General features: G+C 41.8%; 1 protein-coding gene across 1 annotated transcript in view; it reads right to left on the minus strand.

Annotated features, from left to right (window-relative positions):
- Positions 1-18598, minus strand: part of LOC105363853 (AF4/FMR2 family member 4) — a 299189-nt gene that overhangs the window by 123642 nt on the left and 156949 nt on the right. The window contains exon 4 of the mRNA XM_011501653.1: positions 4800-4923. Within this exon, the coding sequence (XP_011499955.1) occupies positions 4800-4923 (124 nt within the window). The remainder of the gene's footprint in view (positions 1-4799; positions 4924-18598) is intronic.

Below are 18598 nucleotides of genomic sequence, written 5' to 3' on the forward strand. Positions count from 1 at the left end.
GAATGCCGAAGGCTTATCAAAATAAACCTGTCGAGCCTCGGGCACGAGTGTATTTTCGTAAATTGACTGCATACATTATATAAAACCGGAAATTATGTTAAAATTCGTAGGAATTACACATTGGGAGTACGTGACCTTTTAATAAAGTCGTCTAAATTACATTAATTTAAACGTGAGCCCAAGCCCTTTCATTCATACCGCTGGCATGCTCGGCTAAGCTCGACTCGACCCGGCTCGTTTCGTGCCCCCACCCCCCGGCCATCACTCCAACTAACAGCGACAACAACAACAATAACAACAACAACAACAATAACAACAATAACAACAATAAGGACAACGACAACGACAACGACGACGACGACGACGACGACGACGACGACGACGACGACGACGACGACGACGACGACGACGACGACGACGACGACGACGACGACGACGACGACGACGACGACGACGACGACGACGACGACGACGACGACGACGACGACGACGACGACGACGACGACGACGACGACGACGACGACGACGACGACGACGACGACGACGACAACCACGACACAACGACAACAATAATATAGCCAAAAAAGGACAATTAAACGGCAGGTTTGCAATTCAGCATGAAGTAAGCGTCGATTCGAAAACACGTAGGAATTCGCTGTTAATGCTCATTAATTCGGCATAGAAATTGCTCGGACCGTGCGGCCAAATTACGGAGTATCGCGCGCCGTTAGCCAAAGGCCGAGCGTGCGATTCTTTGTTCTCATCCCTCGGCGCCCACGCGCACCGAAAAGAATGCAACGTAGTTGTGCAGGGGCAGGAAGCTCGTTAGTATGGTTTATTTCCTCGAAATTTTCGGCAACCGGCGGCACACATCGCGATAAATTTAATTGCGGGCAAGCCGTCCCCGTGGCCAGAGTCCCGGACGGCTGTCGCTCTCGCGGAGAGGCGCCGAGCGAAACCGAGCCAGAGGTGAAGGCAGGTGCTGAAATAATTGCGCGCTTTTGTGCCGCGCGTCCCGTCTTCTCTTTCGCTTTTCAAGCGCTACGTGTGTGCGTGCTCTACTCGTCACTCTCTCTCTCTCTCACTCTCTCTACCTCCCTCCGCTCTCTCTCTCTCTCTTCTATCTCTTCTCATTACCCATCCATCCATCCATCTATCTATATATATATATCTATCTATCTATCTATCTATCTGTCTGTCTGTCTGTCTGTCTGTCTGTCTGTCTCTATCTATCACTATCTACCTCACCCTTTACCATTGCTTTCTTCGACCGCGAGTGTCTCGCGCTTCATAATACGCGTCCACCGTCGCGAGCGAGCCAACGACTCTTTATTTTGTCCGTATTTTTTATGTACTCTACGTCCGTACGTATGAATGCACGTGTCGTTCACGTTTGTCATCGTTCCTCCGTGGACTGTCTGGCAACGCGAGTTGACATCCTCGTGTAAAGTGAGCCTCTATGTATTGGGCGCGCGCCCGCGCCAAGTGTTTGCTTTCATCGCTTTGTCTTTGATTCTTTGATTGCGTGGATTTACCGTATGCATTCGTAGCCGTGAGCAACACATCGAAAAGCTAAACAATACATGGTACGTCTAGCTGGCTCATCCAGCCGCTACGCCAGAGCAATTTTTATCAAAACAATTGCGATCGTTTTGTTTATTTTTTTTTTCTATTTATTTATTTATTTTTTTATTTTTTTACCGGCACTCTCTTATCCGCGGATGCAGTCTCTAAACATTTACGCCCGATGTTCGAAGGATATCGTTTGGTAATTACTTTTCATTCAACCGCGCTTTCATGCCCTATCTCTTAATACCGTATTCGGATGGCGGGTGGGTGGGGAGGAGGAGGAGAGAGGAGGTGGTTGGAAGCTTCATTCGCCTTTTGAAAAATTACCAAGTACAGATAGAGAGACTCTGTACAAACTTGAATCGATTCGTTTAAATTTCCATTAGCCGATGCACGAACTCATTCCACCGACTATCGAAACTTTATTACTTCCTAAGCATGAAAAGTAGAATCATCAACTATTCATTCTAATTAATAAGCGATATGCACTCAATATATAATTGGATATATAATTAAAATTCCGGAGCTCCTAACTAAGCTTCTCCGATATAACGATAGTCTGACTACAATACAAAAAAGTCCTCGACAAGTTTATGATTATTCGTCAAACGTTTCCGAAAGAGAAAAGGGCACGCGCGCGCACGCGCACTCACGTACACGAGCATTAGGTTACACGAGTATTTTCTTAATGAAAATAATTACAAGCTGTAGTTACGTACTAAAAGCCGGAAAAAGCTCGTCGCCTTAAACACGATGAACTTCGCATGATTCCTAATTTGATCGCTCATGAATAAACATGGCGGGCAAGTCGACGGGAATATCTCGGTGCTGCGTTGGGGCCGAGAAATACCTTGAGCATCGGTGGTGTAAGACGAGGATCCGCGGGCCCACTCGTTAAGCCCGAGAATCGCCAGTCATCGGGCATTCCGCAAAAAGATGCCTAAAGTGCCGTTAGCCCATTAATCAAGGATTTCCGCGGAAGCATCGGCCGCGCGCCGCGTCTCGCGAGATGTTTGTATAAGAAGAGACGCGCTTCGGCATAATAATGCCAAGGCGGAGTGACAGGAGTGGTGACTAGCATCGACAACAGCGCCGGCAACAAGAACCCGCCGTCCGTCCGCCTTCTCCTCTTCCTGACGAATGCTCTTCATTATTCTCATCCTAAATCCTGCCGCGTGCATTCGCGTCTCGCGTCTTTAACCCGCCCGCCCCTCAAGCCTCTTTTTCATTTACGGAATCGTAATAATTCAGTGGGCGCGCCCGCGTTTATTTCGTTTGGACATGTTCTCTCTTTTCCCTGGATTCTCGGCTACTTCGGCGCCCCGCTTTATTGCGGATTTAACGCTTTAATGATCCTAATGCCGGGATTCGACCGGGTGGGACAGCGCTCGTCCCATTGCTCTCGCTCAGTCATTTCCCAGCCGATTGAATTTCTGCCTTTGTCGTATCTGATAAACTGCCAGGAAGCGATCCTTCCGGAGACTTGGGACATAATTGCGTTACAAGTGCGCCGCTGAATAGTTATGTTCAATTCGGGCCTTTTGCCTAGCACTGTGTTGTCAAGTGCGTGACCAAAGTCACAATACGATGACCATTAATTGAAGCAAAAATGCTTATTTCACTTACGCAATTTTTCACGTTTTTCTTTTCATCCACGCGTCTTACTGGCATGGAAAGAGGACCAAAGGATCTTTTGGTATTAAGCAAGGAAATATTATTTTACGAGCGAGCTCCTTTGTGATAAATAAAGATCCTTTGGTAATATTCAAAATACTCGAGTCATAACAATAATAACAATAACAATAACAACAACAACAACAATAATAATAATAATAATAATAATAATAATACGTTTCGTCGTAACGTGAAGTATAGACCTTTCAATAAATTTTCAATGCGTAAAATTTATTTTCTTACTTCGAGTGTAAAGTGATAGTCTCTACTTAGAAACTCAATCACCTATATAGACACGCTCGCTTGGATTTTCTGTTACAATACCAATAAACAAAATTCTTCTTGTTAAAATAGAAGTAAATTTTTCTCCCCTATGTCGGGGTTGAAATTTTGTTTTTGTTTTTGTTTTTTTTTTTAAATTCGATTTTTCGAAGGACAACGACAATACCGTTTGGTAAAAGTACGATCGCTTTATTTTAAGAAAACCGTTTTCACAGCATGAAAATATTTTGTTTTTGAGAAACACTTTGCAGCAGTGGAAAGCGTACATTTTCTACAAATGGAGCACGAAACGCCATTCCCATCGATTTTCCCTCGGCACATTCGCCGAAACTTCAAATTAAGTCCCATGAATATTTTGATGAAAGCAACCAATTGGCCACATAAGAAATATTGGCCAAACGGAATTCAAAGTCGACGGGCACAAGTCGACTGCGAAAATGCGGAAACAATACCGTTATGACAAAAATAATCTACGGCATTACGAACTTTTAGAGTCGCGGCAAAGTGTATTTTAAAATTATGCGACATAAATTCACCGAACGGATGCTCTTTGAGATTTGTTGCTCCATCGAAAATACGCGACAGAACGATCTTTAATATCTGTACCGGCAACTACAAAGTAAATTAGGGTAAAATTGCTTTCGACAAAAGGCTTACCGAAAGCACAAACATTGGACGAAGAGGCAGGATGGGACATAAAATACACCTCTAAAGTATATCCGACAACTTTCCGAGCGGCATCGTGATGGATAAAAAGTTTACACTTTACGTAAACGCAGCGTCGGGTGTAGCGCGGAGAGATGGGAAAATTTTGCCACGTTAATACATAATTGACAAAGAGCTAAAAATTGCCGTCTCCCAAGCTCGGCCAATTGAAATGCGCGACGACGATGCCGACCACACGAAATCCCCCCAGACTAATACATCTTAATGCAACTCTGGTTGACATCTCAGGTGAAATCAGAAAGGACGCTCTCGGCTGCCGGAGACGCGGTTAATCCGGCGATTCACGTCGCGTCGTATCCTCGAATAAAGCTGGCGCGCATAAAGCAGCCGGGAACCGGTGGGCACAAATTGCTTTTCGGCGACCAGCACGCGGACGGACTCGTAATCATTAATCCTCCTCTAGTTATAAGGGCCGACGGCTGGCTCCGGCCAGGATGGCGTGGTGAGCGGGGGGAGGGGGGGGGGTGAACAATTGAAAAGCAATCTCGGCTATTAAGCCAGGGCGCACTTGGTTTCGAGGATGCGCGCCAAGAGGCGCAACCACTCACCTTGGGGTCAAAGTTGAAGACCTGCTCGGGCCTGAGCGGACACTCGAGGCCGCACTTGCAGGTCCCTGCCGTTGTCAGATACTCCTTGAGCTGCTCCAGCGAACCCAGCGCCGTGCTGCTCGGACTGCAACATACAAACACACGCCATTTATTATTATTTTATTTCTGAGTTCGAGAGTTCCCAGCTCCACCTACGCCCAATGCCGCGAAAAGTGCGCTTAAAGGAATCAGGCGCGAGCGCGCGGCCCGATAGGGCAACGCGCAGGTAAGGAGTAAATTTAAGAAAAATAGCGAAGGTGAGTGACCGTGTTGAAAGCACAGGCAATCGAGTGTCTTTCGAAGACATAAATTATATCGTTGGGCACTTTGCTTGTGAGCAGTGCACTTTTAATATGCACATGTATAGCTGAGCGAGAGATTGTTTGTTTGTTTGTTTGTTTGTTTGTTTGTGTTTGTGCGTGGGTGTTTGTTTGTGTTGGTGTGTGTAGATGTGGCTTTTGTGCTTGCGTGCGTTAGAGTGAGCGCGTGCGGGCGCGTATTATTTTGTTAGACGTGTGCGTGTGCGCTCACGCGGGACGTGTGGCGTGTCTGCCGCCTGTCATATTTACATCAGGAAATTTATCACTTTCTATATTCGCGGCTAAATGTTCTTAACCATGACTGCTAAAAAGACCAGAATGTTTATACTTTACACGTACGTCAAATTAAACATTCCATTTTTCATATTTAAACGAGGAAAAGTATTGGCTCTCCAACACAATTTAACCTTTAAGAATGAAAATTTCTGCACGCTGTAATAAAATCCATAATTAAAAGCGTTGCGAGCGTGCCCCGATCGTGACAGACAATAATTATTCCTCTCCCGTTCCTTTTTTCTTTTTCTTTTTCACGATCGTTATACAAATATTAATTTCCCTCTTTTAAAAAGTTTCAACGCCCGCACTTAAGGTACGTAAAGCATTTAATTTCTGAATCAACATTTTCCGCCCGTAAATAAGAGAATTCCACACTGTTGCCTACATTGGTGAGGGGGGGGGGTAATAAAATAAATTCGCATTAAATAAAGCGAGCTACGCCTTCGATGATAATATGAAGCGAATAAGTAAAGGAGGAGAGAAAAAAGCAATTTACGATGAAAACCCGCTTATAACGGCACTTCATTGTCCTCCTGCATAGCATTTATTGTTTCTGAAATTAGCGACTCGGCGAGGGTAGAAAACCAACAAGCGGTGACCGGAGAGAGAGAGTGAGAGTGAGAGTGAGAGGGAGAGTGAGAGAGAGAGAGAGAGAGAGAGAGAGAGAGAAGAGGAAAATGGGAGATGAGAAAAAGGTTCTTTGCTTTATCGTCCAGCCAAGTAACACCGCAAGGAAAAAACAATAGCCAAGAGATTTGCCCCTTTTCATCAAGGAAATCGAAGGGGGGTAAAATAAAGGTGTAATTTCATCATTCAAGACGTGACTATTTAATGGCTTGCCTCGAGCGATACGTATAAATCAATTGTTAATGATACTCTAAGCAATAAAACTTTTATGCAATGGCAGAATAATTTTGTACTTTTGCGTATTAGGCCATTTCATTGATTAACCAAATATTAATTATCCTACGAGTTATACTTAACGGGTAAACTCCTTACAATAAAGGAACTAATTCACTCCAAAGACATTTACATCCAGGTATTATAGATTAAGAGCCACAAATATATATTCTTAATACATACAATGGGATGCCTATTAATAGGCATAAAATTAAAAGTATCTTTTATGCAGCAGTTAAGGAATTAAAATTATTGTTGAGTTTACGGTTATGGATAGCCAATCGTTACAGATTGCCTCACTCAGCCAATTCCAGGGCTACGGAAATTTTTCTTGCAAATATTTCAATGTTATCCCATCCTCCCTCGATTGCATAAATATCAAAATCAATGGCATCCATGAACATTAATGGTAGGCTCCCCTTCAGTCGGAAAATAAAATCAAAGTGCTCTCGGGTAAATAATAGCGCAATCATTATCTACGGTAAATGAAGGGCATCGAAAGAATTAAAACTTAGTAAGCATAGCTCCTTGCGGTCTCATAAATTAATTATGAGTCTTATCATCGCGCAAATCGAGCCTACATCCCCGTTATCGGAACATATTCCTATCCAGGTTGACCATTAATCCCGTCCGTCGCCAAATTGCCTTCGTAGAAGAGAACACGGGCATCACGTTGTAGGCCGAAAGTCTGGCGAGGACGCGGGGACAGATAAGAAACCGAAACAAAAACAAAAGGTTCCGTAACACGCGCATAAGAGGGAGAGTAACAAAAAAAAAAACAAAAAACAAAACAAAAAACAAAAAAAAAACAAAGAAAAAAGAAGAAAAAAAAGGCGCAGAGCCACCACGGAGAAAAGAAATGAGGGAAGTTATCCCCTCGTTGTTTATATCGATTACCCGAGCGAATGGCTACACGAGGACCTTCGCAGGCGCAGCTTCCTAAACTAATAACCCCCGGGAGCGAGGGCGAGGCGAAAGATAAAGAAAGACGCATTAAAGCTTTCCCTCCGCACGCGCCCCCGACCCGCCCTGCCGACATAATTATTGACCGCGATAATGAAACGTCGGATTTTAATGCAGGCGTGCGCGTGCGTCCTCGAAACGAGGTAATTTATATATTGTGGCCTAGAGAGGATGGCCGAGATGGCGCATCAGGATGGCGAGGAAGAGGGGAGGGAGGAAGGAAGCGAGGAAGTTCGGATTTTGCTCCAGCGCCCATTTCAACCCCCCCGAAGCCTCACGCTCTTCGTATATAATAAATAAGGCTTAACACTATTAGCGATGATGCTCTTGTTTTTTTTTCTTCTTTTTCTTCTTCTTTCCTTTTCTTTACTTGCCTTTCTCCTTCTTTTTACGATATGTGTGTATATTAGAATTGCCGGTATTGGTAGATGCTACGCGATATTAGGGGATAACTCAATTTGGTCCTACGTGCCGTTACGAAGACAACATTCCTCCGGCTGGTTATTTTCCAGGATGCTTTTACAGCGTGCCGTGGGCTGTACTTTTCTAAAAATTAATTACTACCGTAAATTTATTTAGGATCATGCCCAATTAATTCTTACCCGCACTCTTGTCTACATTGTAACGGGGTTATTAGCATTATTAATTTAATACGCTCTTCTGTGTTATTGTGCCTTACAACTGCGAATCAATTCTCATATTCTTAATACTATTATTACCATTATTATAGCTATTATCATTAATCTTGTTATAACTGTTCTTGTAAATCGTCGACATTATTATTATTGTTTATTATTATTGTCATTAATTATTATTGTTGTTGTTGTTGTTGTTGTTCTTATCGTTGTCGTTGTCGTTGTCGTTGTCGTTCTCGTTGTTAGTGGTGGTCTTATTTTCGAAATGTTGTTATCGGCTGAATAAGCATACAAGTCTAGGCAATGCTTTCCTACCTCTCTTACAAGTTCACATTTTTCGATATTTTCCGAGCGATTGGCAAGGAGAAGTATACATCGGATAAGTAGAAAAACACACATGCCATTTGATCTTAATCCAGCCGACCGCACGAGTCGAATTGAGAAATCGGAAATAAATAAGTAAGAGACGGATAGATAGAGAGGGACATGGAGGGTTAGCGAGGGAGGAGAGGTGAAGCACGATTCGCCAATTTAAAAAAAAATGTTTCTTGTCTATGTCTATTTGTTTTTACTCCACTCTCGGTTGAGCACAATGATGAGTCATCTAAATCATGTTACCCCCGAGCGAACGATTTCGAATAAGTACGGGAGGCAAAAAATTGTTTACCACCGTAGAATTTTAAATTCGTAAGGGAAAAATCTTTCGCCTGGTCTCGCGTATCAATCACTCGGCGAGGGTAAACGAGGCGACCGTTCACGAGGCACATAATGCAGATAAGCTTCCCTCCCTTTATTTTCCAGGCGATCTCTCGCGTGCTCTAGTAAATTGACGCCAAGATAAGTAACTGAACGTACGGGTGAAGGAGGTGGAGTTGCGCGTAAAGAAAGAACGGAGAGGAGGAGAAAGACCGAGGGACGTACGTAGAGACGACGTCTTCCTTACGATGAAACCAAGTCACGGGTTGATGGACGTCCGACGAGAGACGCGCCGGATTTCGTCTTTGAAAAGGAAGCTTTATCTCGGAGATAATGCAAGCTCTCCTCGCGTATATACGAAGAATAAGGGAGCCACAATTTTTGTATTTCGTTCCTCGGCATCTTTATTAGGAATATAGGGTGGGGGCGGGGATGACTCCTCTTATGCGGATGCTAAATTTTTTATTAAAAAGATCGGAAAGGCGGGATTACAGTGTTTGTGCGATGAGAGTTGCTGAATCTTAAACGAGATATCGATGTGGACTTTAGCTAATATTGCGGCCAACTTTCATTATCCTTTTATACAATATGGATTGAATAAATTTTCGATACTTTTCTATAATTTATATATCGCTTTAATTGTGACGGATTTCGCTCCATTGTTCGTCGTTTGCATACCCTCGTAAATGATAAATCCACGCGTCTAATATTTAATATTATTCGTCATAATTATGATAGAACTTTTGTATTTATGTTAAGCTCGATTACAATTACAGATGAGGAAAGCTCATCAATTTAACACCAATTGTTGCCGTCTAGAGCAAATAAATTATTTATAGCACGATACACTATGCAATAAAAGCATTATTATTCATTATAAATGAATAGGTATAAAAACACTTCGTGAAATTCATTATGATCTTACGTTTCTTTATTGATTGCACGTAATTCGGTGATAATTAAAGATAACCTTTTCTCACTAGGGAAATAAGTAGTAACGTATTAAGTCGAGTGCACAGGAATTAATTTAAAGTAAAAGCCAATTTTTCATACGGATAATAGTAGCAGCTTATTCCAAGCGCACATTAACACTTTAATCTGAAACATTTTTACGACACTGTAAATAAGTAAATAAATATATACGTACGTACACACATGCAAGCATACATACGTGTAACGTGCAACATGTGTGTGTGTGTGTGTGTGCATATATATATATATATATATATATATATATATATTTATATATACATATATATATACATATATATATAATGTATGTACGTTTAAACAAAAGAGAGAGAGAGAGAGAGAGAGAGAGAGAAATTCGGGGAGGGGGTTGATATTTACAGATTAATTGCATATGAATAATTGATGTCGCTTGACGTTCTTTAAAAGGTCGCTACTAAATAAAGCAAACAGAAGTAAAATTAAATTAGGAATCCGTCGCCCATTGCAAATACATTATCAATCAATGAACGATCGAGTAAATTCAATGAGTAAGTTCAGGACACTCGATCAATCATTATTATCTCCGGCCGAGCAATTAACGAGCGAGGAGCGCCAAACCTTCCGGAAAAGGTAAGCAAACAAATCCGTAAAAAAAATGAGTCCCTCCTCTACCTCCGCCCCCGCTCTTTCGACCGAGCCCCCGTTCACTCAGCGCCGGTCCGTTTCATATCGTTCCTCTTATTCTGTCTGCTCGTCAAATCTCCCTGGCCGCGACAAGGCAGTCTTTATCTCTCGGGCAGCTGCGACGATCGGCTGGCTGGCCCATTTCTGCCCAGGCGAGCTCAATCCAAATGCACAGCTGTGATTCCATAAATAAAGCCGCCCGCCAACTCCCCTTCCGCCCCTCGCCATAAACATTGCGAATGCGGAGGGAGAGGCTCGCGCGACGTACAATTGGTGGGGGCGCAGCAAATAAAGCGAAATAGTGGAAAAAGGAAAGGAGCTCGAACGATGCCGCGAGAGACGCGATAAAAAAAAATATAAAAAAAAAAAAAAAACTCGGAGCTGAAAAGCAGGTGTGCGAACGACACTAGGAGCTCGGAAATTCATTATCTTGTCAAGCAACGGTTAACGTTGGTCTATTTCGCGTTAAGTATATTCCAAACATTTGCTAGCTGTCGTGACTTATTTCTTTCAAGTCTCGCTTAATATTACTTTCTCGTTATCATTTTCATCCGCACGAGGGCTTTTTTATTTTTCTACTAAAATCTTGCGTACTTTTCTTTTATTTACGATTCTAACTCGTCGCCCGTACTTGTCTACTTCACTTAAATACCCTTGCAATATCTGGTGACTCCCTCTAGCTCATGATTATATAATTTCCTACATGCTCCCATTCCTTTATCCTATGTCACTTTACATTTTTCTCCCTCTCTCTCTCTCTCTCTCTCTCTCTCTCGCGCGCGCGAGCTATTGAAACGCCTATACAATTTTAACTAGATTTGTTTCGGTGGGCTGTTTTATTATATCGGAATATCGAACATCTTGTAAAGAGTAAACGAAATTGCTTTATTAATATTCTACGTAGCCATATTCCTGACATTTACTTTTATCTATAATTTCTATGTAATAAATAAACTAATAAATATGTTTTAATGTAATATTGTGCAGCAAAAAATGAAAATAAAAACAAAAAAAAAAAAAAACTCAATATGGTGATAATTAAAAATGTAATTTAATTTTAAATAAAGTTGCGAATTCATTAGCTTAGTGGTTTGACGCCCTGTGGTGACTGAATAAATAGTCAATTATTACGAGCCTCTGATTTCAAAAGGTGTCTAAAAAAAAAAAAGAAAGAAAAAAAGGAAAAAAAAAGAAAAAAAGGAAAAAAAAAGAAAAAAGTTTGACATTTGACTCGTAAAATTAAAGGTCACGTGAACCTAAAAGCCTAAAGAAGTGGACATTTAAATTATTTCCAGGTCAGAAAATATAATTACGAAGTACTGTTAGGAAAACACCGAGTCGGTAGTCCTGTCAGTATAGCGAGGATTTCGTATATGTCAGGAGAAAAACTAAGCGGATGGAGAAATTGCCGAGGGATCTCGAGCCGCCGCAGACGGCAATAAAAGACGTAAAAAGCTTCTAAATAAAGGACAGAACGCCGAGGGACATTACTTTACACGTGCGCACCCGTTAGAAAAGAAAGAACATGGGCGTCGGTGATGGATGTTGTGGAGCTAAGGCGGGATCGAAAATCAGATGAGACGCGCCGTTGATGTCATTATGCGGCGAAGTGGGCGCGAGGCCCTCGACTTTCCTCGATTCCGCTCTTTAACATTTCGTTCGGTGACTTGGAACGAGAATACGAGTGGGTGGTGGAGAGAGCCATTAAGTCAGATTTAGATACCTTCACGCAATTTTCGGCAAACAAAGCTGCACTGACTTGTCGCTTGTTTAACATCTGCACGTAATAAGGAATTTTATGGCAGTTAATGGGGTCAAATCTTTTGGGGTGCACCACGGAATTTACGAATTTCGCTTCATTCACGTTGTTTGCCACTCTCGGCGGAGTGCAAGCCAATAGGGACTTTAATTTCCTAAGCCTAACGACGCATAAGTACGAGAAGCTCGAGCTATTTATAAATCGATGAAATAAAATTTAGAAGGAATTAATATTAACGTACTAGTTCGCCAAACGTGTCTCGACAACAATAAAAATTACACAATTTATTTAGTTATATTCGAGAAATATAAGGATTGATGCAATTTGGCTAATAAACGAAATACGACAACGCCGCCCATTTTTTGAAATATCGAAAAGCCAAACACTACGGATTACGATCGGCTCCAATAACTTAATGCCAATCATTCCAATTCTTATTTAAGAGCCATTAAATAAATTAATATTTTATGAAATACGTCGCATTGAATAGTAAATAAGCAATGCATTCCTTATAAATAGAAAAATTGAGGTTTAAGAGAATGTTGCCAAAAAAAAAAAAATCGTATTACGGTCGAAACGAAAGATATTCACGATAGTTGACCAATTACCAGCACAAAAGCAACATAACAATTAATAATAAATTATTTCTCATTTGCTTAAATAGAGGCATTAAAAATTGATAACAAAAAATTATTATAGCTTCTAGCGTCAAATAATCGAATGAGCTGAATGTGGGCGCAAATAGAAGTTAAACAACTTTACTGCAGTTTCATTGAAATATAAAAATAATAACGCGGTACATTGATAAATGACGATAATAACGTTAAAACGAATAAAAAATTTTCGAACGGGCAAATTCATCATGAGATAAGGGTAGCTGCTTGTAAATTAAACGTAAAAAGCATTTATAGATCATAGAAAGCATTACAAGACGCGGCAATAAAATATAGAGAAAGACAAATTTATTGTCAGTCGCGCGTAGGGTGATAAAAAAGAGAAACGCGATTGCAGGAGAACGGTGGTGGTGAGGGCGCAGCAGAAGGAAGTCAGGAAGGAAGTATGAGGAGGAGATAAGGTAAAAAATGAGTGAGGTAAAGTAGCTGAGCGTCGGACATATAATGCAAAAGTGCCCTCGAATAAGGAGCGCGACTCGAAAAGTGTAAAGCGCGCGTGAGTATAAAAAAAGGGTGAGCGAGGGTGAGCGAGGGGGAGAGGGGATGGAGGGGGGGGAGCAGTGGCAGTGGCAGTGGCAGTGGCAGTGGTGGTGGTGGTGGCAGTGGCAGTGGTGGTGGTGGTGGTGGTGGTGGTGGTGGTGGTGGTGGTGGTGGTGGTGGTGGTGGTGGTGGTGGTGGTGGTGGTGGTGGTGGTGGTGGTGGTGGTGGTGGTGGTGGTGGTGGTGGTGGTGGTGGTGGTGGTGGTGGTGGTGGTGGTGGTGGTGGTGGTGGTGGTGGTGGTGGTGGTGGTGGTGGTGGTGGTGGTGGTGGTGGTGGTGGTGGTGGTGGTGGTGGTGGTGGTGGTGGTGGTGGTGGTGGTGGTGGTGGTGGTGGTGGTGGTGGTGGTGGTGGTGGTGGTGGTGGTGGTGGTGGTGGTGGTGGTGGTGGCTGCTGCCGGGGTCGTTTTGCTCGCCGGCGGCGGCCCTCCTCTAAGCCTTCGCAACTTCTCCCCGGGTGAAACATTTGCACGACGCAAAGCCTCTGCTTCTTCGTTCTCCTCCCCTGTCATTTCACCCTTTCTCCTTTTCTCATTGTGGCGCTGTTATACGGTCGCGCGTGTCTCTGCTCCTTCTTCCGCTTCCGCTCTTTCTTCGGGCTGCGAAATCGGCCCCTCCGACAAATGGCTTTTCAGTGCATTCGAAATCCCGCGCTGATTCGCTTTACTTCGCTAATGACACGTTTCGAAATTTTATGAGCCTCCTCTATATTTCTTCCTGCTCTACCTTTGATGTTTTATGGAACATCGGTGGTAATTTATTAATTTGACTACATATTACCGTACAACGGACGCCAAAACTTATTTAACTTTCAAGTGCCCCGATCGTGGCTTATCATACTGGATGGGAACGCATCTTAAATTGAATTTCTTTTCTGTTTTAACGAGTTTCACCCGCCACTCAGAATGTATGAATAAAACGTCATGAAAACTCTTCTCCTGCTGCTTCTTCATCTCCTTCATACTCTTCCTTCTCATTCTCCTTATCCTTCTACTTTCCCCTTCGCCCACTCCTTCTCCTTATCCATCCTTCTCCACTTCATATTCTTCCTTTTCTTCCTTTTTTGCCATTTTATCGTGCACAATAGGTTGAATGGACAACAGTAACATAAATGTAATATGTCTTCTACACGTATGAGTATTTTCAATTTGCATATTTCAACGCTGCTTCAACACTTCCCCATTGGGCTTTACAAAATACTTATTTCGTTAAATTACAGATACCTGTAATATTTATGTTACGAGCCGATAATGTTGATACTTTGTTTTCATCATGTAATTTCATAGTACTGAAATTTTCATTGAAAATATCTTTGCGCGAGCGTCGTATAGAGCACGTTAAATAGTTCCCGGAAATAATTCAAAGTCTAAGTCGGCGGAATGAAAAGCAAGAAATCTAACGCAATTATTGACTCGAAACCGGTGTAAAAGATTAGCTGGATAAGTAATCACAAGGAAATAAGGAATTAGCGAGTTTCAAAGCTATTTAATTTCAAAATATTAATCCTTTATATTTGATTTCTCAATACCGTAAGTGGACTCGTAATCTATTGCGTTTGGAGGAAGAAGAAAAAACATAAGTGTAGAGCTCTATCCCACTTAATTTCTTTGCAATATATAATTGAACGACAGTAGCAGAGCTTATATAATCTCTTTATTTCGTAAAGGCACGCGGATGCGTGAACTGGCATAAACTATATACGCGCTTGCGCATATGTATGTATACGCACGTAAGTGCATGTATCGTGCACTTATCCCAAACATTTTCAATAAGCGTATAATAGAAATAGGAGGTGAGAAATTGTCGATTGCGAGACAGATTTGCTATAGAACGAATTACGTCCTCGGATGTAAGAAAGAAGGATATTTTAGCCCCGCGTGTTTCCACTTACGAGAAGTAACGAGAGTACGACGGCGACTCTCTAATTTACGGTAATTTGTGGCCGCCTGCCGTTATGGTCGCGTCGTGTGCTGCAGCACACACATACAGTCGACTCCTCTGCTTTTCGACCAATCGAGATATCGATTATCAAGTAATATAATGCGCGACACGGTGAAAGTGCGCGAATCGCTATTAGAAAGTACAAATGTGCGACTGTCTGATTGATCTGTCTTTATTTAATACGCTATGTGCTCGTAGCTAATTAGAGAGGAAAAAGTTTATTATTGTCGTTATTATTGCGAGCGAACGCTGAAAAGAGAAAGTATAAACCACAACACTAGCAGCAGGGCTGTTATTTATTTGCTTCCGCTTCTTTACTCTCGTAAGCCATTTCTAATACCTTTTTATGTACTAGGAAACTCATTTTTTCGAGCTGGCTACCGTGCGAATACTTTTACGTGGACGCAATTAATAAACTTTCGATTTATGTGCACACGCGCGTCCAGCGTTCCGACCTCTATAAAAGTTAGATTGATTTTGTATGCAGAATGCAAATACAATTTCTGATTTAATAATATTTTTGAATAAACATCTTGCAAATGTAAAAGTTCCGAGGACAAGTAATCGTGTAAAATTTAACTTTTTATTTTCAAACATAAAATGTTATTTAGCAGAAAATTATAGGAAACATGAATAAAACATTACATCAAAAACCTCAAAATCAAACTTTGTAAATAAAATTCGATAAAAATAAAAAATGTGTCTGTATAAACCAATAATCCATAAAATTTGGAAAAACGTCGATTGTCTCGGGAGAAACAATTCCAGAGTTGAAATCGAAATAATACACTTTCATTAATAAATATAAATATCGATTTCACGTCTCGCTCGACTTTTCAGTAATTTGTAAAAAAAACACACACACGCACGCACGCACGCGCACGCACGCACGCACGCACGCACACACACACACACACACACACATTTTTACATATACACATCTTTTCCTCTATTTTTCTCAAACCGCTTCCAATTTTCCGTTTAACTTTAAATAAGCAAATAATAATATTCACAATTTATAAACTGTCCAATAAAACAGTCAAAATAAAATTCAAGCCGTTGAAAATTTATTTATCGACCCTTGATAAATTGTTTAAAGCAAAAGTTATAGGCCATATGCAAATGCAAAAGTTTGCGCACTAAATTAAAAATGAGAGACCAGCATACGGAGGCTGTTAAATCACGTGAAATCAATTTCAAGTGCATCGCACCCAATTCATCTCTGCATTTTTCTCACATTTCTCGCGTGAAACCTATCGCGACATTCTTAACTGCAAAAAAACCTCTTTGCTTTTCCTCTTTTCCTTCACTCTTTTCTACATTTATAACCGAAAAGGCTAAGCCGAGAACGATGATCGTCTGTCCCGGCGCCACGACGTCGCGACGCTCACACGTCACTCAAGTTCCATTCCAATCCGAAATTCTCTGTTATACCCCCCACCCCACATCCCCCTCACCGTCCAACCAACTATTCCTCATCCACCCAACCCCGCACTCGCTCACTCACCAGTTATATCTATTAATTTGAACTTTAGTGGAAACTTGGAAGCGTAGATATACACGAATGAGCTACATAAACGAAATGTTACCAAATGCCAATGAAATGAGGTCGATTAGTGGACCACATTTTTCACTAGGAAACGAAAAATTTTAGCACCAATAACTAATGTTTGAACAAATTTCATCTCAAATACCCTCAAATACCAAATTCATGGTAAAGCTATATATCATAACTTATATATACCCTTCTAATTTATCTTGTCTATTTACTTTTGTTTCTTATTTTGAGAAATCATGTACGAATGCGCGCATAACTTGGTAGGCTAAAAACACAGAGTGTTATAACATGTACGTATAAAGCTGGAATACACGTACAAAATATCGAATACGGTTTCTCTAACCGTACTTCACTCGTAATTTTAGCGCGAAAACAAAGTTATCTCTTAGGCTAGAATAAATTTTAATTTAAAGCGATTGCTTTTACGGTTCGCAGCAACATCCTGATATCAATTTACATTAAAATAAATAAACATTGAAAAATACAGCATCTTTCCTCCGCACATCCGAAGAATTCTTATCCGTGTATTTTCATTCTCAGCTGATTAAAATGCGGGATGCCATTAAACCGACGTTAAAAATCAGCATAAATTAACAAAAATTGTAGAAAGGAGGAAAAAGTGAAAGCGCCGTGAACCGGAGGATCGCTTCGGTCATTTCGAAATGGGCGAGCGTCCGAGTTGAATAGCCTTATGCGAAATTGAGTCCGCGGCCCCGTGAATGGAATAATAATTGGCAGGGGATATTATCCGTGGTTTCGTTGGACAAACGGCGGTTCGGAAAAGACAAGGACAGGCTACGAATGCCCCTCGATTAGAGTGAAAGTCGACATCTATTTCCATATAGCGCGATAAGAGTCGAATTCAGCTAGGCCGTCCATTTAAAATCGTTTCGCTTATCATCCGACGAATGATAAAACGTATCCCAGAGAGAGAGAGAGAGAGAGAGAGACGCCAGTAATTCGGTTCACACATGTTCGACATGTTGACAATATTTATCTCGTTATTTGCGATTAACTTGACGATGAGGATCGAGCGGCAGCTCCTTCATCTTTCATGACGTCGCGTGTGAATCGCTTGAACTGGATCGGAACATTCAACGAGACAAGCTGAATAATTTAAATACCATCGATTTATCGCTAATAATACTCTGCCAATATAGCGTAATGCCACAATAATCGAACAATAGGAGGGAACATTACGATGTACACCAACAGGAGTAGAACGAAGGACGAGCAGCTAATGTGAAATCATAAATGGAAAAATTCGGCAAAATCAGAGCCCGCAATCAATAATTAAAAATACTATCGATTTTCTGTGATTTTCAAAACATTTCCATTCTACCAAATGGCCATATTTAACAAATCTTCGTACAATAATTCGCCGGTTAAAGTTGCATTTGCGAGTAAAAAGCTTTCAGCCTTGTGCCCCGCGGCAAATTGCCATACTAACAATGAAACATCGCATCCAATTATTCGAAAACTCCTACACAAAGTCAGAAAGTTACACAAAGTGCAAAGCGAATCATCACTGTGCAAAGCAATTAATTCGCGCTCAGCTTCTACCAAGTAGCATAGAAAATACGGCACAACAAGTGATTTCATTAATACCGCGGTAATTCTCGTCGGCATTATAATGCAGCGCCAAAAGAGGCACCACCAACGAAATGATGGGACAGAACCCGGAACGGAGAGAAATAGAGAGAGAGAGAGAGAGAGAGAGAGAGAGAGAGAGACAGAGAGAGAGAGAGCGACGTAGAGTAGCGCGGCGCAACACGGGTGGCGGGATGGGGTAAGGTTGAGGGACGGGTGAAAGAAGTGCGGGTAGGGGGAAGTGGGAGGGGGTGGTGGTGGGGGGGAGGGGGGATGA

Source organism: Ceratosolen solmsi, unplaced genomic scaffold (assembly GCF_000503995.2).
Source record: "Ceratosolen solmsi marchali unplaced genomic scaffold, CerSol_1.0 scaffold28, whole genome shotgun sequence".
Lineage (NCBI taxonomy): Eukaryota > Metazoa > Arthropoda > Insecta > Hymenoptera > Agaonidae > Ceratosolen > Ceratosolen solmsi.